Source organism: Phalaenopsis equestris, unplaced genomic scaffold, assembly GCF_001263595.1.
Source record: "Phalaenopsis equestris unplaced genomic scaffold, ASM126359v1 Scaffold000264, whole genome shotgun sequence".
Classification (NCBI taxonomy): Eukaryota; Viridiplantae; Streptophyta; class Magnoliopsida; order Asparagales; family Orchidaceae; genus Phalaenopsis; species Phalaenopsis equestris.
In genome coordinates, this window is record NW_018164706.1 from 383,247 (window position 1) to 410,745 (window position 27,499).

General features: G+C 33.3%; 1 protein-coding gene across 1 annotated transcript in view; it reads left to right on the forward strand.

Annotated features, from left to right (window-relative positions):
- LOC110024648 (protein ZINC INDUCED FACILITATOR-LIKE 1-like) overlaps positions 1-27,499 on the forward strand; it is a 68,221-nt gene that overhangs the window by 28,895 nt on the left and 11,827 nt on the right. The window contains exons 10-15 of the mRNA XM_020724735.1: positions 13,851-14,063; positions 14,597-14,684; positions 20,994-21,079; positions 21,167-21,274; positions 26,511-26,555; positions 26,680-26,768. Coding sequence (XP_020580394.1) covers positions 13,851-14,063; positions 14,597-14,684; positions 20,994-21,079; positions 21,167-21,274; positions 26,511-26,555; positions 26,680-26,768 — 629 coding nt within the window. The remainder of the gene's footprint in view (positions 1-13,850; positions 14,064-14,596; positions 14,685-20,993; positions 21,080-21,166; positions 21,275-26,510; positions 26,556-26,679; positions 26,769-27,499) is intronic.

Below are 27,499 nucleotides of genomic sequence, written 5' to 3' on the forward strand. Positions count from 1 at the left end.
AGTTTACGAGTTAAGGTAAATTTTTGTGTTAGATTTTTTATTAGAATTTTATATACATTAAATCGATATATATACAAATATGTTAATATGAATTAAATTATTGAGGTTAGGAGGCTAACAAGAAAACTTTGCATGCGTGTAAGAAGAGAGATCAATCTAAAAACTTATAAGGTAAATGTTAATGCTTATATTATTCTTAGAATTAATGATATAATTGGTTAAATTAAAGTTATTAAAATTTATTGAATTAGGAAGTGTGGATGAAGGCTATTTAGAATTGTGATCGGTACAAGATTGATAATATAGAGAAGTGGAAGATTAAGCTAATAAAAAGATCTACTAAATATTGAGGTAAATAATTATATTTCTGAATTTTAATAATGTTTATCATGTTTATGTGTGTTTGATTTCATATATGATTTATTCTAGTGATATTTAAATTATAATAGATTCTTCATGTTGTCAGATTCTTAATATTGTCAGATAGAAAAATATGCATGTTACATAGTTACACAATGAAATTAAATCATATATAATTTTTCATATGATTAGTCATAATATATGCATGCTAAATATTGTTATCTTCATAGTTACATAATGGGTTAGTTTATGAAGATATTAGATTACTACATGATGTTTATATTATAATAAAGATTTATATGTTATGATTAAATGTATATGTCAGATTATGATTTGACCTTTATCTGACCTTTAGAACTAGAGTAAAATTGCATCGTTTAGATTATCATATAACCTCAGATTTTAGTAGAGTTGCATGATTTTTAGTAAATAAGTACTAGTATCACTAAAATTAATGTAAGCTTTGAATGATGAATTGAAAATATAGCATACATGGATGCTTGTATGTGCATATTCACAAGAGTTCACCTCCTAATGATACAAGCGGGGGAGGCCAGTGTATCCACACATGTAGATGCTTCTCTATCACCCCAAACAATTGTGATATAATATCATTAACTATGGTACCGATGGGAGAATATCAGTCAGAGGTGAGTAGACAAAGCTTATCACCCCAGACAATTGTGATGTGTAGATCGCCAACCTCTGTCAAGTCTTTCCACCTTAGACAATTAAGATGTTTAGATCGCTAACCGCTGTGCCAACGAGATAATATCGATCATAGGTGAGCTATATGTGCTTTGACAATGTTTCTAAGAAAGGTGTGATTGTTAATAGTATTAAATAAAAGCAAAGTAAGATTACAGTAAAAATAAATGCATATTGAAGTTTAGAGTATTTTTGTTTAGTAAGATCATTGATATACATAATAGTATATTTAAAGTTTTTTTATAGAGATATGAAAGATTAGCATATTCCAAGATTTCTCACAGGAATATGAATGATCAACGTGTAGATTGAATTCTTTCACATTGGTTTACTGTAGTTTAGAAGTGTGATTACTCTTGGGTTATTTTTAGATAACTCATTATGTTACTTTAACATTTTTTTTAGGTCTAACATTTAATTAAGATGAATAGAAGAGAACATAATATGTTCAGGAGGTTAGAACAACAATTGAAAATGTACAAATTTCTAATTGCTAATTAAATTTGTTTTCTTTAGTGGCTCTTTCGTGAATTTTTTGAACATTTAACTATTAGTGATAGAAATAAAATAACAGAGATTTCGGATGGATGGATGGATAGATGGATGCTACCTACCTTTTGCTCGGGTAAGGCACAAGAGGTCGCGATGAGTGTCTCACGCGTGGAAACTTGCATCGATGGGGGAAAATGGCTCGAGTCTCCTCCTTGCCCTGCTAGCTTCTCGCGACAGTTGACAGTCGCTGAAACCCTATCAAAAACGATATGGAGGGAAACAACCATCAGGTGAGTAACCGAAGAAGAGGAAGCGATGAGTCAGGAAACCAAACAGAGGAGAGAGGAAGCAGGGGGGTCGGAAGCTAAGGAGGTGGTTTTGTCTTATAAATTATCGTATAAGAGAGGCGGGAACTTACCAGGTTAGTCGATCGACAAGTGGGAGGGACGACAGGCACAAGTTAGGACATCCCCTTAGTCGGGGGTAACGACGTCGACAGATGACGACGTCTCTTTTGAGTAGAGAGGAGAAAGAGGGAGGCGGAGGCCGATTGTTTGCGCTGGTGTTGTGCCGTGACCAAAGGAGTCGAAGAGGTTGAGCATTGCAGCTTGGTAGAGAGGAGGCTCTCCTGTGTACGGGTAGAGCGAGAATCACACTCACAGAAGAGGAGACGAGTGCTGGAGAAGATTCTTGAGCACAATGATTGCTTGATCCTGAATGACCAAGCCGGATGAGAAGAAAAGGAGTGCGTGTGGGAACGGGGAGACCGAATTGCGAGGTAAGAATTTTATAATACTTGTTTATGAATTTATTATATTATAAATTATTGATTATTAACTGTAAAGTTTAATTAAATTAGTTTTTATGTTAAAGAATTTTCATAGTATGAATGATCCGGGTTTGATTTTTTTATGCTCTAATTGTTTAATTAATAAAAAATTATTATGAAATATAAGTTTATTTATATTTATAAGTCTAATAAGAAAAAATACAAATTACATAAAGTAACTATAAAGTTAAATTAGAAGAACCAACTTTATTGTTAGTATTTGATTAAGCATGAATTGTTTAAAAGAAATAATTAAGTGAAAATAACAATCAGGATAATAATAATAAAATAATTCATATTATAAAATATATTTAGAGGTCAAATAAAGGCAAATTGCCTTTTGATAATTTAATTAATATATAATAGCTTAATAATAATTCTAGGTTTATTTCAAGAGTATTAAGAATGAATAATGCTATTCAAAAAATCAAAAAAAGTGATGGCTCCTTTTTACATAACTTTGCGCATATTGAAATTGATGGTGTTTGCTTTCTCTTTAATCTTCTTAATAGTTATGATGGTGGTTTGGAGAAGAGTCATGATGATATTTTTGCTGATAATCTCGGGCATGCTAGTAATATTGATCTATCTTTGGTTCCTGATGGTATGGAAATTAAAAATGCTCTTGATTTGTGGATAACAACAAAACTACTGGTTCTCATGGTTACACGGCTGCTTTTATAAACGCTGTTGTGATATTGTTGAAACTAATGTTATCCTTGCTATTCAAGATTTTTTTAAAGACATTGAATTTCCTAGTTATTTTAAATCTACCAATCTGACTTTATTCCTAAAAATAAGGATAACAATAGTCGAGATGCCTACAAACCTATTTGTCTGAATACTGTGATTTCTAAGATCATTTCTAGAATCATTGTATTAAGGATTCAACTTCATTTGAATCGTCTTATTAGTGATAATCAGTTTGTTTTTGTTAAAACATATTTATTTGTGAAAATGCTTTGTTGCACAGTAATTGGTTCTTGACGTGGAGAAGAGGCAGAGGTGGTAATATCATCTTCAAACTGGATATTAAAAAAACCTATGATACTATCATATGGGAGTTCATTTTGGTTGTCTTCAAGGCTAGAGGATTTACTAATTCTTTTTATTTGATTATCAAGAGAATTATGAATAATAATTTCTAGCAATAGTTGGGATACCGACATATCTATTAGTCTGAATAGTGATCAATTTTAGAATCATTGTATCAAGGATTCAACCTTATTTGCATCTTCTTATTAGTAATACTCAATTTGCTTTTGTTAAAGGCAGGTTTATTTATGAAGATGCTTTGGTAGCACAAGAATTGGTTCTTGACTTGGAGAAGAAAGGTAGAGGTGGTAATATCATCTTCAAAATGGACATTAAAAATGCCTATGATACTATTAGATGGGAGTTCATTTTGGATGTCTTCAAGGCTAGAGGATTTGCTAATTCTTCTTGTTTGATTTTAAGAGAATTATGAATAATAATTTCTATTCCATTTTGATTAATGGGAATAAATGTGGGTTCTTTATAGCTTTTACAGGTATCGAGCAAGCTGATCCTCTTTCTCCTATCATTTTCATTATAGCCTTTAGCTATCCTTTAAGATATCTTAACAATATGTTCATCAAATATCCTAGCATGTATTTTGCTAATAAGGTGAATTTGGCGTATCACATCTTGCTTATGTTGATGACCTTGTGCTTTCACTAATGCTTATAAGAAATCTATAACGAGATTATGGAAAGGTTTGGAGCATTTTCTGGATGCTTCTGGGCTTTTGTTCAATAGCAACAAATATATTTTCTAGTTTGCTAACTCTGTTTCTGTTATGAAGAAGAATTGGATTCAAGATGCTACTGATTGTGTTATAGATGTTCTTCCAATGCATTATTTGAGTTTTCATTTTGATAAAGGAAAAAGAAGAAACCATCTCTTTGGGAATCTTCTGGATAAGATCAATAAAAGAATTCTCTCTTGGGATAATTGTTTTCTGTCTTTTAGAGGGAAAATTACTCTCTTGAAGAGTATTCTTACTTCTATACCTTTATATACCATGCAAATTATGAAAATTCCTTCTAATATTTGCAAGAGGTTGAAAATTTTTTTATTAGATTTTTATCGGCCGGTAAAGAGCACAATTCATTGAATGAGTTGGTTAAAGCTTTGATCCAATTGGTTTTGGTGGTTTGGGCTTTATAAGCATTAATGATTCTATGTAAATTAGTTTCATGAAACTTTGGCTGCCGTTTAGAGATAATGGTTCTTTGTGGGCTCAATTGATGAAAAACAAGTATCGTCCTTACACTCATCCTCTGGCTATTAGTTAATTTTTCTTATTCTATTGGTTAGAAAGAGATGCTTAAGGTCTCAATTGAAACTTAGAAATTTTTCTATTGGGATATTGGGGATGGGAGCTGCCGTTTCTGGCATGATAATTTATTGGGTGATGGTGCTTTAACTGATCATTATGGGGGTTCTTATAATATCAACTTTGCTGTCAATCACTGTTGAAAAGATAATTGCTGGGATGCTGGAGTGTTAGCTAATGTTTTGAACATTTCTGATACTCATATCATTGCTAATGTTCCCATTTCACAAGGTTTTGACAATGTGAAAGAAAGGAAGGCTTGGTGATTCCATTCCAAATATTTTGCTAATTACTTACAAGCATGGGTTTGACTTGTGTTGGGCTTGGAATTCGTAGATTAAGCGTTCTTAAACTTTTTTCATTTGGAGAGTATTACATTGAATACTTCCTACTAATGACATTATGAAATTTAAAGGTTTGAGATTGCCTTCATGCTGTCTTCTTTGTAGTTAACATGAGGAGAATATGGAACATGTTTTCATTACTTGTGCTTTTGCTAAGGAAGTTTGGAAACTTGTTTTCCTCTTCTTTGATAGAAACATGGAGAGGTTTTTCGCCGATTCAATTGCTGCTAAATTAGGAGCTTCTCAAGCTATTGTTGTGAACAATGTTTTACCTCGTGATCTTTCTCTTCTTATTCATAGAGATAGTATCAATGTTCTTTATAATAGAGTTGTGCCTAGCTTTTTGTGATTGTGTGAGTTGTAATTCGGTTGATGGTTCTTAGATTTTCTTTTTTTAAATGGAGTTATTTTTTTTGATTTTTTTGGGTGTAGTAAAATTGTCTGCCGTTCTTTTTAATTTTTTTTTGTGATTAATAAAATTTTCTTATGAGATTCTATAAAAAAGGTGATTAAAAGATGAGCGATAAAAGAGAAAATGTTTATAGGAGATGTAGACAAACTGTAACGACGTAAATTTAAATATACTATTTTAATTTAGTTTGATTAGTGACTCTTTCATTTGTTAAATGAAAAATGAATATAAAAAACTTTGTTCCCACTATCTGACCGTCTGTACTTGCCTTCGTTATTTCTATGCCCTGAGTCTTTCGTGACAAAAATGGTATCAGCGATAAGATTTAGGATTAATTAATGTAATCCTGATGAAAGAGTCAATATAATAATTTAAGTTAACTCAAATTAATAATTTTATTCATTCAGACATATTGATACACCGAAAATTATATAAGAAGGGAGTCCGATAAAAAATATATGAATATTTAATGTTAACCTGCTTAATAAGTGATGGCTTGAGGTATGCTTTTAAATTTTGAGGACTGAATTTTTGTAATTGAGAAAGATTGTAATGCCAAATTTTTGTTACCCTTGGGAGAGGAAAAGAAGAATCAAAGAAGAAGCGATGAGTTGGGAAACTGAATAGAGGCGAGAGGAAGCAAGGGGTTCAAAAGCCAACTAGGTGAGTTCGCCTTATAAATTACCATATGAGAGGCAGGATATTACCAGGGGAGTCGATTGATGAATGCGAGAGACGAGAAGTGCAAATTAGGGCATCCCCGTAGTCAAAAGTATTGAAATTTGCGCTGCTATCGAGTTGTGATCGATGGAGTTGAAGAGGTTGAGCATTGCGGCTTGGTAGAGAGGGAGCTCTTCCGCGTACGGTTAGAAGGCGAATTGCACACACAGAGGATGCGAGTGCGAGAGAAGATCCTTTGCGCACAATGATCGCTCTATCTCAAATGACCAAGCTGAAAGGGAGGAGTGCGTGTGGGAAGATGGGACCGAATCATGAGGTAAGAATTTTATAATACTGGTTCATGAATTTGTTATATTATAAATTATAAATTTTTAATTGTAAAATCTAATTATATCATGTTTTTAAGTTAAAGAAGTTTCATAATAAGAACAGTTAGGTTTGATTTATTTAAATTTTAATTATTTATTTAATAATAAATTGTTATGTAGATTTATAAGCCTAATAGAAAAGATACAAGTTATATAAAATAACTAGAAAGTTAAATTAGGAGAGCCAACTTTATTAATAATATTTTATTAAGCTTAAATTGTTTAAAAGAAACAATTAAATGAAGATAACAATTAGGATAATAATAATAAAATAATTAATACTATATGATACATCAAAGGGTCAAAAAAAGGTTAATTACCTTATAATAATATGATTAACATATAATAAATTAATAATAATTCCTTATGCATATGACTTCAGATTTTTCAGTGGAGATAAGTGAGAATGTTTATAATCATTAGTGATCGAGGTGAGTACTTGTACTTTTAATATATGATAATATTTTTATTCTTCTCTATTTTACATTAATAGATAATGATACTTGTGCAAATTTTATTTTGATTTATACTATTTTTCTTATTGGTCACATTGTTATGAATATTTTTTTGTTATTTTTTGTCATGCATTGATGTATGCTATTTATAATATATTGAATATTGAATTGAATGAGATGAGCATTTGAATGATATATTTATATTGACTGCTTGTTTGTGCATGACTATTATAATGAAGTCATCCTTTTTTGGTACTAGATACTTTTGCATAGCTACTGTGATGATTGTTCATATATACAATGATATATATATATATATATATATATGTTATTGATATAGTAAGTTTTATTGAATAACATCTCAAATGTTTATATCGATTTATTAAAAGCTTAAATGACATCCATATTATTTTCTTTTCTCTTGTATTACTATAGTTACAAGTATGAGTATTCATTAGGTTTATTTAAGTGATCTATTATTTTGAATTAACATTTTAAGTTTAATTAAGTGATTAAAAATAAACGATAGAAGGGAAAATATTTATAGAAGATGTGGATAATCAGTAACAAGGTAAATTTAAATATACTGCTTTAAGTAAATTTGATTTGTGGATCTTTCATTTGTTAAATGAAAAATAAATATAGAAAATCATTATGGTTTTCGCTCCCTCTCTCGCTTACTCTCTTCCCTTTCTCTTGCTGGTTTCAAATGAGAAGAGATGATGAATATTCCTCGTCCTAATTGTTCCATGAGCTGTACGGGTTGTCAAATGAATGATGCTGGTGTCGTTAACATAGAATTTTTTTAAATTAAGTTTATTAAATTTATTATTATTATTATGATTAATGTTATTATATTTGTTTTTTATTAAGAGATTATTATTACAGATTAAGTATATTTCCATGTTTTTTTTTCAAAAGAAATTGAACGGATCTAGAAATTCTTTTTGTCCTCACTGTCTTCTATCTCTTTGCCCTATCGTAAGCACTTGTTGCTCTACTTCAAACATTTACTAGCCTTTAGGGGAAAAAAATTTCTTTGCTCTTCAAAAGAATTTCCTTCATTATCAGTGTTGTTGACCAATTAATTGTTCCTAATCAAGCTATTGTGTGTGATTACTGAAACCGTCAATCTTCTTGGAAACTGTATGGAAGAAATTATTTTACTTAGTCCAATATTATGAAAACCTTACTTAAAAAGAAAGGTAAGGTTTGGCTGGTTTTGAGTAAGTTGATATTAATTTATTTACATGGGATGTTGAAGATTTTTCGTGTATATTTTAGCTATGACACCCAATAAAACAATAGTTCAGTGGATTCTGCATGTTCTTAACTATAACCACGGATATTCACAGCATAAAGTGCTGCAAACATATTCCAAAGTAGGTGATGCCAACTTACTCGTTTATATGATTAAGGAAAATTTACACCACCAAGTTACGCATGCAGTTATCAAATACTATAACAAAATGAAAAATCTGTCTCATTTTTTAAATTGAGATGTGTAGTGAATATAAATGCAATGCTACAAATTTTATAGAATGGTAAAGAATTCATGAATTTATAGCTTAATTATTTACTGAATAGGACCAAGTACACTTCCATATACGTGGAAAAAAGTTTCCTCCAGCCTGAATGAAGTTTCTACTCTTATATTAAAAGCAAAGGGAGATGCATTGTTATTTTAGAAACATCACTAGTTGATGAGATTGTTGCCCTACTTATTATCTCTGCGCCAAATACAAGCATAGCATATCCATACAAGTTAAAGTCGGGACCAGCACGGCCCAATAAACGAGAATGCATGATTTGTATTTATTGTAAACAAAAGGACAAGTGGACAAACAACAGACGTCTCTGAAAACTTTTAGTGAAGCCTCCAAAAATGTAATCATTGCAAAATCATTCCTGACATCATTAAGTAAACAATACATTTATGGAATGAAAAATTGCCATTGATTTTTTAGGATTAAGGCTACAGGAAATAGAGAAACTTTGAACCATCTTGACAAAATTTAGTAAATTAATGGTTTTGCGGTTTATAGTTTAATTTGGTGAATATTTCACTTCATATTTCCCTCGTAATTTTGAAATTGGCTGAAACAAAATTTGGATGACTTAGCATTAACTGATTGAAAAATTGTATCTTTCACCAATTTTTCCCATATGCCCATTTTTCCTTCCCAGGAAGCTGCCAATTTATTCTTTCCATATATACATTGCATAGAAAGTAGTACAGTAAAAGTAGATGATAGAACTCCTATTGTTATAGTAGGAAATTGATCAATAAAACATATCGCGTAGTAGACCTAACATTGCATAGGAAATAGTAAAATAAAAGTAGATGATAGAACTCCTATTGTTATAGTTGGAAATTAATCGATAAATTTATCACATAGTAGACCTAACATTGCTAATGCTATTAGCATTGTGAATCCATTCATGCATATTCTTATAAAATCACATCCTAGGAAAATGTATAGAAATTTATAATTCTTGAATGGAGCTTTGTGTGAAAGAATTATATTAAAGAAGGGAGAATCTAACTCTTGAAGCATACACATGCAAATTATTCAAGTTCTATGGTAGGCGATAGATACTAATTTCAAGGTACGACATTTTCTTAGTAGTAATTAATGAAGAATTAATACAAATGATATCTCTTGAAAAATAATTTTTTATTGGAGGAGATTTAAATAGACTTGTTAATACAGTGATAGAAGATTTCAGAAATATTCATGGTGGCTACAGTTTTAAAGTGATTAATGAAGAAATTAGAACCACATTAGATTTTGTTTTAGTGTATGATTTTGTTATTGCTAATATTTCATTTAAGAAAAGAGATGAAGATATTATTACTTATAAGAATGGATCTAATAAAACCCAAATTGATTATTTTTTTATGAGAAAAAAAGATAATTTAAAGATTGTAAGTTCATTCCAAGTGAATTTATGTCTCAACATTTACTATTAATTTTGGATTTTAAGATGAGGAACTGTAAGATAAGGAATATAATGAAATATTTTTATAAAATTAAATGAAGATATCTAAAAAACACAAATAAAATTATTTTTATGAGTAAATTTCAAGTTTTAAAGATTTGGGATGTTCATGAAGAAACTATGATAAAGTAACAAGCACTATTATACAAGTGACAAAACATGTACTTAGAGAATCAAGAGAAAAAGTTTTTATAAATAAAAATAATTGATGGTGGAATAATAATATGTAAAAAATGATAAAATATAAGAAATATTATAAAAATTGGTTTGAATGTAAAAACTTAGAGAACTGAGAAAAATAGATGATGAAAAAAATTCTACCTTTAGTGATCTTTAGAATAAATTAGATGCTAAACAGGGCGAAAAATGTATGTTTAAACTAGCCAAAAAAAAAAATCAAGTAAAGTGCATTGAAGATCAAAATAAAAAAGTATTTTCCCTAGAGGATATCCACCATAGGTGGGTGAGCTATTTTGATAAACCTTTCAATAATGTTTCTGAAATACGATCGATTGTATTGATATTAATGTCATTAATAATAAAAAAAATATTTTATTTTTTACTGTTGCACTAGTAAAAAAAGGTTGAGAAGGCTTTAAAGAAGACCAATAATGAAAAATTAGTAGGGCATGATGTTATCTCAATTGAAGTGTGAAATATTTAGGTGATTTGAGGGTTCATGGCTTACTAAACTCTTTAATATTATTTTAAAAACTAAAAGAAGCATGACGAGTGGGGGAAGAGTATTTTGGTCTCCATTTTTAAGAAATAAAGGGGATACACAAGAGTGTACACAAGAGTGTACAAATTATAGAAGAATTAAATTGATGTGTCATACTTTAAAATTATGGAGAGGGTAATTGAACATCACTTAAGAGTGATACAAAGGTTTCTAATAATCAATTTGGATTTATGTCAGGCAGGTCTACGATATTTATTGAGAGGTTTCATGGAGAAGAGAATAAAGAGGATCTACATATGATTTTTACTGATTTAGAAAAAGCTTACGTTAAAGTTCCAAGAGAAATCTTATGTAGAGTTCTAGAGAAGAAAGGTATTAATATGACTTATATTCTAGTCATTACAAATATGTATATTAGATTTGTTACTTGTATTCAAACAGGAGGATTGGCCAAGTATTTTTCTATTTCAGTTGAACTACATTAGGGATCGACTTTATGCCCATATTCTTTTGCTTTAGTTATGGATGCTCTTACTGGACATTTACAGGAGGATGTACCTAAGTGTATGATTTTCACCGATGATATGTTTTTTGTTGATAAGACTAGAGAAAGAGTTCAGTAAAAAACTTGACTTATGGAGGTCTTCATTGGAGTCTAAAGGCCTTCGTTTGAGTAGATCTAAAATTGAATGCATGAAATATAATTTTAGTAGTAGCTCTAGTAGCAAAGCTATAACTATGGGTGATAAAATCATTAAAAAGTGTGAATGTTTTAGACAAATTGGGTCTATTGTTCAAAGTGGCGGTGATATAGATGAGTATGCTATTTGTAGAATTCAAGTTGGTTGAAGTGGAGGAATGCATCAGGCCTATTGTGTGATAAAAAAATTTCGCTTAGACTTGAAATAAAAATTTAGCAGATGGATGTGAGACCTGCAATGTTCAATGTCGCAGCATGTTAGTCTTTGAAAGAGAAGCATAAAACAAAGTTAAGTGTTGCTGAAACTGTTGGTGAGATGAGAATGCTTAGGTGGATGAGTGGCTTGAAACTTAGAGACAAAATGCAAAATTAATATATCCGTTATTGGGTTGGTGTAGCTCCAGTGCTAGACAAGATTAGAGAGAGTTGTCTTAAAATGGTTTGGTCAAATTAAACGTCGACCATCTGATGTTCCGATTAGGGAGTAGATGTGTTAGATTCGACTTATGCTAAGAAAGGAAAGAGGTAAACCTAAAAAGACTTGAGCATATTCTATAAAAAATGATCTTAATCTATCATAATTAAATGAAAATATGACGCTCAATAGGACACCAAGGAGAAAAATGATTCATGTAGCTAACCCCACTTAGTGGGATAAATACTTGAGTATATTGTATAAAAAATGATTTTAATCTATTAGAATTAAATGAAAATATGACACTCAATAGGACACAACGAAGAAAAATGATTCATGTTACCGACCCCGCCAAGTGGGATAAAGGCTTGTTGTTGTTGTTGTTGCATATTCTTAGGAGGTATTCTAATGAATTGGAGAAGTAGAAACAAAACATGATAGTAAAATTGTTGTTGCATATTCTTAGGAGGTATTCTAGTTTTAAAATAAAGTTTAGATTATAGCATTTAAAATCTGTGAATTTGTTTAGCTGAAATTATTTTAGAAAATTTAAAAGTTAAATGGAAAGGTCTTATGACACTCTTTCATGATAATATGAAAACTATCAATATAGCACATAAACCTTTACAACCTGACCCTAAAAGATATATTGAAGTTGATAAGCATCTTTTGAAGGAGAAGCTTGATAACAATATATTTTGTACTTTGTGGACATATTAATTAGAAGATTATTAGAAATTGTCCCGAGAAATTGCCTTGAGGCTCATGCTTTGTACTCCACCCTCCCAGCGCCACTACTTTCTCTTTGTTATATCAAAGAAAAAGATCAAAGATCAACAAAATCTGTTTTGGTGTCTCCTTCCATTTTTCAGCATTCTAAAGCATCGTCGCTTCAGTTGTTCTATTGACTTGGGAAAGTAAAAACAAAACATGATAGTAAGATCTCGTTTTAAAATAAAGTTTGGATTCATAACATTTGAATTCTATGATTTTGTTTAGCTAAAATTATTTTAGAAAATTTAAAGGTTGAATGGAAAGGTCTCATGACACTTTTTCATGATAATATGAAAACTATCAATATAGCACATAAACCTTTACAACCTGACCCTAAAAGATATATTGAAGTTGATAAGCATCTTTTGAAGGAGAAGCTTGATAACAATATATTTTGTACTTTGTGGACATATTAATTAGAAGATTATTAGAAATTGTCCCGAGAAATTGCCTTGAGGCTCATGCTTTGTACTCCACCCTCCCAGCGCCACTACTTTCTCTTTGTTATATCAAAGAAAAAGATCAAAGATCAACAAAATCTGTTTTGGTGTCTCCTTCCATTTTTCAGCATTCTAAAGCATCGTCGCTTCAGTTGTTCTATTGACTTGGGAAAGTAAAAACAAAACATGATAGTAAGATCTCGTTTTAAAATAAAGTTTGGATTCATAACATTTGAATTCTATGATTTTGTTTAGCTAAAATTATTTTAGAAAATTTAAAGGTTGAATGGAAAGGTCTCATGACACTTTTTCATGATAATATGAAAACTATCAATATAGCACATAATCCTTCGAGCCTGACGTTAAAAAAATATATTGAAGTTGATAAGCATCTTTTGAAGGAGAAGCTTGATAACAATATATTTTGTACTTTGTGGAGATATTCATTAAAAGATTATTAGAAATATTATTTCAAAAAATTATCCTTCCATTCGTTCACTTGGTGTGAAATTGTCTCGAGAAATTGCCCCTAGGCTCATGCTTTGCACTCCATCCTCCCAGCTCCACTACTTTCTCTTAGTTATATCAAGGAAAAAGATTAAGGATCAACAAAATCTGTTGTGATGTCTCCTTCCATTTTTCGTCATTCTATGGCCTTGTCGCTTTAGCTGTTCTATTTATTTTTATATATGAACTTATCCGACATTATTTTTTAGCATTTTTTGCATGACTTCGGGGGATTCTATGCCAAATAGGGATACAGGAGTCTTTTTCAAGTCGTCATATGTCATAATTTCTACTAAGACTATTTTTCTAACTTTTTTGAAGGAAACATTGCACTTGCATCATCAAAGAAAACCGGCAACTATAATAGCTGAAGGCCTCGAGGGTTCATTTCATGGAACTGAATTAAAAATAGATTTGGAAGAACTTGAAGGAAGCGACGGAGACTCAAAAGAAAACCTTTTTGTGAACTGGCCGTTGATGTCATCAATTATTGTTTATTCTGTCTTCTCTCTTCATGATATGGCATACGCTGAGGTAATGCTTTTCACTCTTGTTATTACTTAATATTCCTTATCAGCATAGTCATTATTTGTTTCTTTGTTGTTACAGCAGTTTTCTGTGTCATAACCTTATTGTACATATATTTTTTTGGTGCAATTAAATGCTTCGTGTTAATGGATCCAAGTGAAAATGGTAGTAAACTTTGGATATTTGAGTCCATTAGGGGTGATTAAAATTTTGAATTTTTATTTCCAAGTGAAAATGGCCATTTATAAATAGAGGGATGTATATGCTATGATTCACAATCAAGGAAAGCTGGTTGTATCACTTTGAAGGCTTCCGTAAACTATCTGAAAGCTTCAGATGCTCGTATGGTTCCAAGTCATATATATTTTTTTTTCCTTGGTCCATGTTGAAATGGTTATATGAATGTTACTCTATTGTCATTGACTCATGAGCTAAAGCTATTTTTTCTCAGTTCTATAAAACACATACTTTGATACGGTTTGGTATTTGACTTTTTTATGCTTTGGTAATTTACACTGAACTTGTATGCTATTTTCCAGATATTTCCCTTGTGGGCTGAGAGCGGTAGTGCATATGGAGGACTTGGTTTTTCTTCTCAAGATGTTGGTGTGGTGCTTGCAATATCAGGTAAGCTGATTCTGATGCTTTTCAAGTCCCTTATTGCGATGGTGCCTCCCTTTTCCTCGATGACTCAATGTCTGTTCTACAAACTAATTAAGCATCGGAGTTACTGAAGGGAAGTTTTGGGCGGTGGCAGTTTTTGTCACTATATTCCAGGTTCAGTCAGTTATTTAACTCCACCTATTTTTGCAAAGGTGGTGGAAGTTTCTTGGCAAAAGGGATTTGTACAAGCAATTTACAAGTATTCCTAGAAATGCATGCAAATTTAAAATATTTTTGGGGCTTTTAATTTGTTTTCTTTTTTTACCCTGCTTTATCTAGTCTAGTGGAATTAATACATAATCTTGATTTGTGATTTACGCTGCGTGAACCCTTCATGGTGATAAAAGTGATTCTACACCGATGATATCTAAAGAAGTTTTCAATTCTTGGTAGTTATTTTTTTTATTGGTAAAATTAATTAAGTACAGAATCAATTTTTCGCTTACAAATGACTGTTCTACCAGTCCAGGAGGCACTCGTTTGGATTGGCCCAACCCAACTAGACACGCCAGCTCAGCAAAGTTGTTCGCCCGGTAGGCTATGGCGGCAATTTCTAGTTCCTTTTGTTACGACTTGACTATAGGGCCTCTAATTAACTAAGATTGGAATAGACAGTTAGATGATGGAGTTAAGTTTTTTATATTTCTAGTTCTATCACTAACAGTTTAGAATTCAAATATTCATTGAAAGAGCCACTAAAGGAAGTAAGTTAAATTACAATTCAAAGTTTTACCTTTTTGATTGTTGATCACGTCTTCTGTACACATTAGTCTCTCTTCTATTCATCTTAGTCAAAAGCTTATGACCTGAAAAAATATTAAAACAAATCAATGAGTTATCTAAAAATACTTTAGGAGCAATCACACTTCAATGCATTGATTCAGTTAGCTGAGACTGAAGACTATGCTCGGATTTTCTCTAAAAAATATCTTAACATTGCAGATAAGTCAATTCAAGTGATCTCCTAATTTTGCCTAATTTTGACCCAAATCATGAATCTCCCACTATACCGGTATGGTTTGGTTTATCTGGTTTCAAGCTGCTTTTTTTAATCAGGTTCTCTACTCTATTGGAGATATACTTAGGGATCTTATGACACTAGATCTACCCACCGTCAATCTAACCAGGACTTCTTTGTTCAGAATACTTGTGGAGAGGGATATTACTTTACCTGATATTACTGAAGACTAGCTGGACACAACTCATAATGAATATTGACAACAATTATCACGGAACATTGACCTTTTTATTGTACCCACTGTAGGATATTTGGATATACCCTTGATAAATGTCTTTGGTTTCATCCTAATTTGAAATCTAAAGCTCAAGTTAATAAGGATGGGTTTAACCTCACTGTTTATATCTGTTCCACCTGGGGAGGATACTACCACAAGATAGGTGGTGTCTGTTGCTCCTGTGGCCCCCCCCTGACACTACTGTTATTGTTACTGCGATTATTGTGATGCTGGATGGCTCTACTGGGCAACCTACACCTTCAAACCTTATTGAAAACATTACTGAAGGATCCTTACCTAATAAGGATAGTGTTCAAACATATAATCAGGAGAGTCTTGCAACTCCTCATCTTTATGAAGTATTCGGTGCAGAGGCGACAACTCATACTTCACATACACTAGAAACTATTGTGGTTACAACGGTTGACAATCTTTCTCCTACGGTTCTATCACCTCATCCGAACAAGAGTCAATCTTCGGATGATGAATGACTATTTACTAAAGCAGACATTAAACAAGCCTTCAGCTTTTGAAAAGCCTCATCACAACGATCAGATCAGTCTAACTTCACTGTCTTCTGAGTCAACATTGATAATGACATAACAATCTGTGAAAGCCCCTCAAATCTCCTAAAATAACTAGTCAGACTTAGCAAAATCCTAACCTCAGTAACTGAAGTAGGTCTTGGCCAATCTGCAATCGCTTTCATCTTGTTCTGATCCACATATACGCCATCACCGCTAACAATGTGCGCAAGAAAAACAACATTTTTAAGCCAAATTTTACATTTAGAAAATTTGACATGTAATGTTTTAATGATCTGCATGATGGCTTCATCCCTCGAATACACCAGAATATCCTCTATAAAGATGATCATAAAATTATTCAGAAACTGTCTGAAGACCCTGTTAATCAGGTCCATGAAATTGTTGGAGCATTTGTCTGTCCAAATGATATCACCACGAATTCATAGTGTCGATATCTAGTCCTGAAAGTAGTCTTTGCTGTGTCTTCTTCTTAATGGCCTGACCTCAGCTCAAACTTTGAAAATACAGAGGCCCCTTCCAATTGATTAAACAAATCGTCAATCCTCGATAATGGATATTTATTTTTGATTGAGTTTATTCAATTACTTGTAGCCAAAACACATACTGAAGTTCCCATCCTTATTTGTTTGTAGCCAAAACACATACTGAAGTTCCCATCCTTCTTCACAAATAATACTGGGGCTCCCTAAGGTGAAGTGTTAGGTTTGATGAAGCCCTTATCTAGTAACTCCTACAATTGACTTTTTAGCTTCTGCAACTCTTTAACTGCTATTTTGTAGGGTGTTTGGATGCATGCTCAGAATCTGGCAAGAGCTTAATACTGAAATCAATCTCTCGCACTGGGGGTAGTCTTGATAAATCTGGCAAGAGCTTAAAACTCTTCCACCAATTATAAGCTTCATCTCACATGATTGATCAACTTCCTAGAAAAGCACCATTTGACATTCTAACAAATTGTATCACAAGCATCGAAAGGATATTCAATCGCATCACTTTAGCAAGTTCATTAGCTATAAATTAGTGTGATGCTCCTGAATCAAATAATATTCTTATCGGTCTACTATAAAGATACATGATACCTATCATTAAAACATCGCATTAAATATTTAGAGGTAGTTTATTAATACTTAAATTCTTACTTATTTTATGTATGACATGACATGAATCCTATGATGCTTAAAGTTCACTGGGTTGAAAATGTTAAAAGAAACATATCTGTGATGAAGTCATGAGAGTCTTTAGCTTCCTGCTGCAAAAGAGCATGTACTCTGAGCTGAACATTTTGCTGAGTTTGGTCTTCATTTGACACTGACCCTGAAGATTCAACTATCTTTGGTTTACCATAGCTCCTCTGGGGCAACACTGCCTCTAGAATCTACTGGATCTCTCTTACCCAATTTTGGATGATTCTTCGCCATATGTCCTGGCTATGACACCAAAAGCAGGTATTCGATCTAGATAGACATCACCATTGTGAGACCTTCCACACTTGTCAAATATCTTCGCTTCAAACTGAGTGCTAACACTGTTGGATCTAGCCTTCTTAGCACTTGTACTACAATATTGGAAGGTCTGCATCTGAAAGCTCTGAGGAAACAGTACAAAAATAAATTATAAACATATGATACTAATACTTATCAGCTGCACTACTCCTATAAACTAAGTCTCTCATGCCAGACATATCTACCTAAAACTTTTTTTTCCTGCAAAAAACCATTGATTGCAACTATAAATATGACTTAATGAATAATTATAATCTAATATGCAGTAAATTATGTTGTTTATGCTATCAATGAATGACTAAAATAAAATGCAGCTCATTTCCTCATAAAATGTTGCACTTTTGTATCAGTTTTATCCCTTCTCATTTCACTTTAAATATTTACCAATTTAATTTATTTAATAGTCATCACAGTATTACCATCATGTCCGAAGATATCTTAAAAAATATGTTCAAAGACTCTCAAAATTATACCTAAAGGTACCCTCAAATTGTACCCAAAGGTACACATTTGCTATTTCCGTTAACATGTTGTATCTGCTGCTAATACCATCTGGTGGTATATTTGTATGACTTAAACCTTCACAATTTATTTCATATGATTTAAAACATCTAAAATATAACCTGATTAGTCTGTTGTTTTCCTCTCATCTATTATACTATTTCAGACATTCAAAATGAAATTTATGAATGAAGTGCTGGTTTTAAATCATTTATTATAATGATTTATTTATTTAAACATTAATTTAATGCATAAAAGAAAATAATCACTCACGTTTGCTGTCAAGTGACCTCTAAAATAATTTAATCATTCATTTTGCTTCTTGACTTTCACCTATTAATTAAATGTGCATATAATTATAAAAATTTTATTCTAAAAGAAAGACTTAAATATATTTAATGACATATAATAAGAATAACTCAAATAAATAATTATACCATTCATTACCTTAAAAAGATTTGGTTTGCATCATTGCACAAGTCTCCTCTCTCCTCTTACAACTCTAATTGATTCATCTTTAATTTTCTACCTTTATATCTGATTAGATTAAACTTGTTATTAGCCTTTGTAAACTGATATTTCACATTCAACCAATTAATATCGTAAAACTGTATACTCATATATTAATTTACTTATTAAAACTAATAAATTTTAACTTTTCATAGGTTCGACCATCTGACCTAACTTTACGGGCACAAGGTTCGCACGAGCACTTCTCTCCTCTTCCTCCTCTCAGTCTACCTTTGACACAAACCAAGCATCCGCATCTCTCTTCCCTCTCTTCTTCCGTACGCGAGGGACACTGGGGCTTCGAGTGGCCTACCTCTTCTCCTTTAGTTGTGACTCGACCCTTGTTAAACTCCACAGGTAGGACACGAGCTTCGGCTCCAGTTCGATCTAGAGCTGCTCGCATGCGTCTTCTTCTTCTCCATTGACCTCGTCTTCCACCACACGTGAGAAAGGTAGCAGCGCAAGAAGTGGATCCTCCTTCCTCTTCGTCATCGCTCGAGTAAGCATCACACGATGAGGAATACTGCACGAACCTTCTTCCTTCTTTGGCTCGCTCAGACCCTCTTACAACCTCTCTGCTGTCTCCTCACTTGCTCGATGGTTCAAATGAACAAACGATCAAATGATAGCAATATGTCTCATCCGATAGAATGCATCTCTCTAATCTAGCGCAGATTTTTTATTTATTCATTATTATTATTATTATTTTCTTCTATTATTACCTACACCTTTGGCGTTGCCCCCCCCTCCCCTTAGCACACGCACACAAAGTAGAAGTATGAGAATTGTCATCTCTGCCTTCTTCCTCTCTTCCTCATGCTGGAAGCTTACTCGGTAAGATACTCTTGCATGTAGCGACTCGATCGCTTCTAATCCTTGGCTTTGATCTTCACAAGCAAGCTTTCTTCTTCATTCCTTTTCTTCTTCTACTACCACTTGTCCTTGTGCTGCCGCTTCTTCTTCTTGTTGTTGTTCATTTTCAACTTCTTGCTTTGTCTCTCGCGCTCTCTCTTTCTCTTGCTCCCTCTGGCTTTCTCTTATGCTCAGGTTTGAATGGGTGTGAGAAATGAGAGCTTTCTCTTTAACTTCCAATACCCGCGCATTTGTTTTCAAATGACAACTTTTTTTTTTAATAGAAATCAAATACTGGTTATTACATTTTGGGGGTGTTTATTAGGGCTAATCACCTAGGATTTGGTTTAATCTTTATGATTTCCTATAGTTTCTTTGGGCTTCCTAGCAACGTCTAGTATTTTGTGGAGAAATGATTTTTCTCTCGAATTTTAAATCTCCTATTGTATCTTGTTTGTTTGCTTTGATATTAATCAAATTAGGTCCAGATTTGATTTTCCCATCTATTGTTGTACTTTATTCGCTGATTTTTTGTTCTGATTCGTATCAATGGCACGGATTATTAGAGTCAAGATATTGATTTCTGGTTTGGTGGGATGTGGCGGTGTTATTAGTTCCTGTGAAAGAAGCAAAGATGAATCGATAAATTTATGCATACTACTAATATTTCTTTTGTCTTGATTTTAAGCCAGAAGTTATTTTATCAATTTTATGGTTTGTAGTTGCACATTGATTCATTATGAAACATCTAGCTTGATAAAGTAAGACTGATTTTTTTTTTGTTGTTTTCGTGCTATTTGTTTTTCTTTAATTAATGTGTAGCACATTTGGGAGTCTTCAAATAATATTTCAATAATACTCGTTGAAAATTTGAAGTTTGCTTGATTTGACTAGGTAGTTCAATTTTAACTTAATAGTGAACCAATTTCCCCTTTTTCCTGTGACATAATATGGAGCTATAGGAAATTTCTTTTCTTCTCTTTCAGCCACTTTGATGGATAACATAGAATGTCATCTAAGGTCTACATAGATGCAGGATTAACTTGAACTTATTTTATAAACTTTAAGGTAGAGGAGACTAGAAATATATTTTCCAACATATATGGTATTGTTCATGGATTTCAGGTTTTAGCCTTCTCATATTTCAATTATTTGCATATCCGCCAATGGAGAAAATTGTTGGACATGTACGCTTGAGCCGTGCTGCAGCGGTACGAAGTTATTTTGGTGCTTTAATCATTCATTACTAGATTTATTGTTGTTTGACTCACCTGTGATGCTTCATGATTTAATTTCAGTTGTTGGCTCTACCGTTAAATGCAGCCTATCCCTTTATGGCAAAGCTGTCAGGGCTTGAACTTAGAATACTAGTGAACTGTGCCTCCTTGGTGAAGAATGTACTTAGTGTAAGTAGAACTATAGTAAAAGTGTTTTGTAATTATAATCACATGACATATTTCCAGAATGTTTATCCGATCTAAGAAAGCTCAGCACCTGATGTCTAAAAAGTTATCTAATTTTTATTTTTAGATTATATGCTTCTTTTTTTTATCAGAATGGATTGTGTTCATATGCTTGAATCATGCCAGGCGATGAATTAAAACATTTCGTTGCAAAGCTTTATGCATCCATGATTCATGTTTGTTAAATCGCGATGGGTTAAAAAATTGAATTCTCTAGTAAAATACTATAAGAATGACTGAAAACTAAGCTTGCAAAACTTTGAGATAAAAATGATCTTATGAAAACTCTTGTTTCATATTTTTATCTTGGGGAACATATAGTTTTTTCTTAAATATTAATTTCAATTCTTGCACATTAGAGTCTTTTGCTTGTACTGTAGCATGATTTATTTTTGCATTGTTGGAAACCGATTTTTCATCCTCATTAATACATGTGATCTTTTCCTTCCATTTTAGATGTTGCTGGAAGTAAAGTCTTCTGATGTTTTTCATCTTTGTTTAATTAGAACTTGCGTGATTCCTTAATATAGCTTTTAGAGCCAGCACTCACTTTGTGTTCTTAAAAAAATGATCTGGTTTGCTTTTCATGCTAATAAATGTTTCTTATAATGTGTATATCCTTTATATTATATGTTTAGCATGCCGATAAAAGCTTGAGTGAGGCAAATTTGATTATTTTACTCATTGGATATGCAAATCAAATGAAACTGTAGATTCTATGGCATAGCAGTTTTTTCTACATGACACTTAGTTCTCATCTTCCGGCTGGTGTTGTGCTCTGATACCATTTGTGACAACCCAAACTCTCACCCATTAAGGTATTGTCCGCTTTAGCCTAGTTGTCTCACGGTTTTGCCCTGTCCCGTTGGTGTAACTTCCCAAGAGGTCACCTATCCCAACAGTGCTCTAAGATGTAAATATTTAACTTCAGAGTTTATATCGAAATTTCACCATTACACAAAAGGCGATGTTTAAGAGTTCAACCTCATTCTACTTAAAAGGTTTCACAAAACCTATGCATATAGGTGGATTTCACTTTTAAAAAGTGATAACAGTGCTAATTTTGATGTGATTTGAGTCTTATATGTGTAAATGTAGAAGCTTGGTTGTGAGATTTGTAAATACAGAAGAATTGTGTTCCATTTATGTAAATGCCCCAATTTAAAATATTTTAAGAAAACATAAATTCAAGGTACAAAATATATATTTTTCAATGATGTTGCTCACTCCTAGGCTTCATGACTTTTCTTTATTTATGCTTTTTGGGTTATGGCTTATGAAATTATGAAAGGATTTTGTTTTTCAAAAACATCATAATGTTAAAACCAAAAAAAAAAAAAAAAAAAAGACTAGATTTTGCTTAAGCTAAGAGTTGGTTTGCTGTAAATGTTGATCTTTTGTGTGTGCTTTAGTGCATCTCAAACGTTTCTATTTTAGTAAACTTTGGACCTTATGACATCTAGCAACGTTGAGAACCATAATGATACTGGAGTTAACCAAAATCACAATAAGAAAAGTAAATGTTATTATTGAAATTGAAAGCAAACATATGGTTACAATCAAATACACTTGAAAGAGAACTTGCAATGAACACTACACAAACTTACACTAGGGCTCGATATATGGGTGGGTGATGGAGGTCAGATAGGTGGTTGGAGGAGCAGAGATAGATAAAGAGTTGGAATCACGTTGACAGTGAAGCAGAGGGTTGGGACTGAGAGGGCAGCAAGTGGAGCAGCGAGGCAAGGTGGAAAAGGCTAGAATGGTCAGGGCACAACCAGAAAAGAACGGGTGTGTTGTTTTTTGGATGACAGTAGCATTATGGATGGATGGACAATGGTAGAAATAGCGAGGCGAGGGAGGGAACAGTGGCGGTAATGAAGATAAAGGGCCGGAATTGTGATGGCACGGAAAAGGAGGGAGGCAAAGACAATGACGGTTGGAATTGCAGAAAATAGCAATTAGAATATTGTTGCTGGTGGTTGCAGCAAGATACAAAGATCCAGAGAGCAACGTGGGGAGGATGTGAAAGGTTGGAAGGGGATCAAGAAGATAATCACCATCTCTGGAGAGAGATGCAGCCAGAGCACCACCCAATCCTTCGGATATAGCTCTCAAAAGGAGAAATGGTCTCCATTAGCTGTCCTAAACAAAAAAAATGAAAAAACTGAATCACATATATAAGCCCTAGATAACTAGGATTGGATCCCCCTATGAAAAGATGGCGCCAATTCCTTATGGGAGAGCCATCGGCCCTCCTGAGTCTGACCGGTTTGATCCAAACAAGTCAATCTTGCAGGATTGGGAGCTTTGACTTCATCCGTCGAAACTTCTGTCTCTTCATAGTAGTCAAGTCGGCCTTACTAAAGGTATCAGGAATGACATAATCTCCTGGCAAGTCAATCTTACAGGTGTTGATATTCCGATACACACCTTGATAGAATAAATATATATCATCCTTTGACAAATCCTGAGCTAGAGCTACATATAGATGTTAGTTCCCGCAATATAACTCTCGAGCCCTTAAGTGTGAAATATTCTTCTTCCACTTCTCGTGCTCAATCGGTTGTTGAAAAACAAGTATATGAAAAGAAATCAACTCTGAGATGAAATCTGTGGCAGACGATGTCACTCTCACTAGCAACCACTCAAAAGAGATCTTTTATTCTTCACTGATTGAACCTGTATACTATTGAAGAATTTTTTCCATATCAAGCTTCTAAGATAAATTTCAAAGCCGTGGTTCATTCCTTTTGTCTGGACATCTGACTGTCTAGACATTTGATGGTGGGTACAATGTCAAGCTGAATTTAATATCTGAATAAAGCCATGTAATCTTCCAGACGTGGCACAAAAGAGTCTCATTTTTTATATATTGGACCTCCCTCAGTAGGAGCAAGTTAGGAAGGAATCTATAAATCTAAAAAGTCTGAATTTCTCTTATTTGGGTTCGCTATGTCTCCGGTGTAGGTTCCTTGTACTCAAGACTGCCTTGTATAATCATTGTTAATTCGGTTGGAGTCTCTCATGTGCTCAACTAAAATTATGTATATCATTTCCTTCGATGGAATCTGTTACTCTTTATTTCCTCAACTTATTCAATGTCTAATGTATTGTTACCTATTTTTTCAAAGCCTTGCGTAGTGAAACAGATCTTTACTCTAGTTGTGCAATCTGATAATATGCCCAAATTCATGGCACGAAACACTTTCTGGTGGGGACAAATTTAGGAATATTTGTTAGTTCCACCTGTTTTCTACTCAGAACTAGTATCTTCTCTAGTGGGGTTGACTTGGATTTTTCTCTTGGTGTACTCTGTTTGTATGATTTGTAGGTTGAATCTTGCCTATAAAATATTGTGGTCATCCGATAATGTGGTCTTTTTACTTTTGAAACTGAGGTCTAAACAATCGGTTTGTAGTGAATTTGTAGGTATTGGAGTTGCATCTCCCATTTTATCTTGGATTAGCAAGTAATCTTGTCTTTTCCCTCGCGCTGACATGGGTGCTTCAAATTTTGCCATCAAAATAATGCATTCTTCTTTAAATTGTTGGGGCTAGTTTCACCATTCCATTCAGTTGGATGTCTTGACACTCAAAGACACATTTTAAGGAGTAGCACCACTTAATGAAGTCGTCTAAGATCCATATGGCCATTGAAATATGACAAATCCACGTTTACTTCGAAATTTTGGCTTCTCAGATAATTCATGTCACATCTTCGAGGTAGATTTTTTTCATCTTTGGAATTTAGGGGATCGATAAGATTCACTTCATTACTTCAACCTTGCACATCACTATTGTGGCTATGAGTGACCTTTCTAGATTATCTTTTCTCGAATGTGACAAGTCTTTGTTGTAGTTGGGGGTTTTCTACTTCATATCCTCCCTAGAAATCCCGTGGACAGCTCTTTGTGAATTTCTCATAAACGACATCGTGTCCTGTCCCCCTTGATCAGGCTTCTGATGATTATCTCCATGGTGACATGGCTTTGTTTTGGATGTGGGTGGGTGGAAGGAGGTGTGTGAGGGTTATGTAGGGTGTAAAAAAAAAAGTTTAGGTGGATATAGAGTTGGGTATTAGTGGATGTTAGAAATCCTAGTATAAGACTAGAGTTAGAATAGCTCTAATACTAAATGATATTGGAATGAACTTAAACCACTAGGAAAACTAAATATTATTACTGAAAGCAAATATGTGGTTACATTCCACTTGAAAGATAAATTACAACAAACACGACACAAACTTTCACTAGGGTTCGATCCATGGGTGGTGAAGGTCGGCTAGGTGGTTGGGGAATGAAAGTAGATGACTGAAATGGCTTGTATGTGCTTGGGACAGCAAAAGAAGGGGTTGGAATCACGTCGGTAGCGAAGCGGAAGGCTGGGACAGAGGTGGCAGCAAGTGGTGTGGCAAGCAAAGCAGCGAGGCATGATAGGAAGGGCTGGAACGACCAAGGGACGGCAAGAAAACAGCAGGTGTGCCATTTTCCGGATGACAGCAACATTACGGATGGCTGGACAGCAGTCAAACTATGAGGCGAGGCAGAGAACAGTGGCGGTAGTTAAGTGGGATGGCTGGAACTGTGAGGGAAAGGCGATGGCGGCAGCTGGAACTGCCAAAAACAGCAATTAAAATGCTGTTACGGGCGGATGCAACGAGATATGTTGATCAAAAACGATATGTGGAGGATGTGGAAGGGGATAGGAAAGATAATGACAACATCGAGAGAGAGGTACAGTCGGAGCACCACTCAATTCCTCAGATACAATCCTTGATGGGAGAAACGAACGCTGGCGGCTGTACAAACAAAGTCACGCCCAAAAATTGAAAACCTTAATATAGGAATCAAATATATAAAAGCCCTAGATAACTAGGATAGGATCCCCTTATGGAAGGAAGTGTCAATTCCTCGTTGGAGAGCATATCAGTCCTCCCGAGTTTGGACTGATTCAGTCCAGAGGAAGGACATTGCGGGAGAAGCCCGCCACTCCCGCCATGCTGCGCCCACGGAGTTATTAGCGTGCACGCATTACATAGATTTATTTCCATACTTGTTTGATGAATACTTTTATTCTTGTTCTTCTCTTCTCACCAACGAATCATATTTTTATTTGTTGATTATAGCCGCATAACTTAGTTGTCTAATTTTTAATTTTATTTTGATACTTGCAATCAGACTGTAATCATCACTGGATTGTTCATTCTGCAAAATAATGCCGTGGTAAGTTTTTATATTTTCAAATTTAGCTATATGCACTATTAATGATGACGGGGAAAGTTGCCTAACTTTCCAAGGTGCCAGAGCCATTAGGTATTACTTATATTTCTTCATATCAAAATCACAGGAACAATCCCAAAGGGGAGCTGCTAATGGCATTTCAATGACCTTCCAGTCTATTTTTAAAGCTATTGCTCCTGCAGCTGGAGGTGCCATGTAAGTAACAGAATTTTGCTTTACATTTTTTTTTTTTTTGCTTCTGGTGGTGCTCAGCAAGTGTCTTGGTTTTTGCTATAATGAATACTAACACATATCCAAATTTGAGATTTATTCATACTTCTTTTTATGATTACTGGAAAATTTATATCATCGTTAGCAACATGCATTTCAGTTTGGGAATTCGAACATATATACATCAAATCATACACCGAAAGGCTGAGAAAGCATTTTTCTTTTTTTCAATTATGGGCCTGCATATGTTCATTAAAGTCGTCAATCAATTCTTGTTTGTACCTGTGAAATGTATATGTTTGTTGAGAAACTACAGATGGTCCTCATAAGCTGACATAAGATTTCAGTAAAAAGATTTGTATGACATATTCATATAAAAATATTTACTCTTTTATCATGAAATAATGGTGCAATAAAAGGAATTGTGAATCTCCCATTTTTATTATACTTGCAGTAATTTTTCCCCATTTTATATTTGCTTTGTTTTAATTTGAGACCATGCTCGCCATTTGTTAATTCATCCATTTTAGCTATAGTTTGATGGATGTTCCAAGTCAACACGGGGAATACTCGCTTGAATTGCGAAAATAGGTCTAGCCGAAAATTAATATGTTTAAATATTAATTTGCATTATGGAGGGCTAAATTTTTGACTTTCCAGATCCTTCTGTACATTAATGAATATACATATATATATATATATATATATATATATAT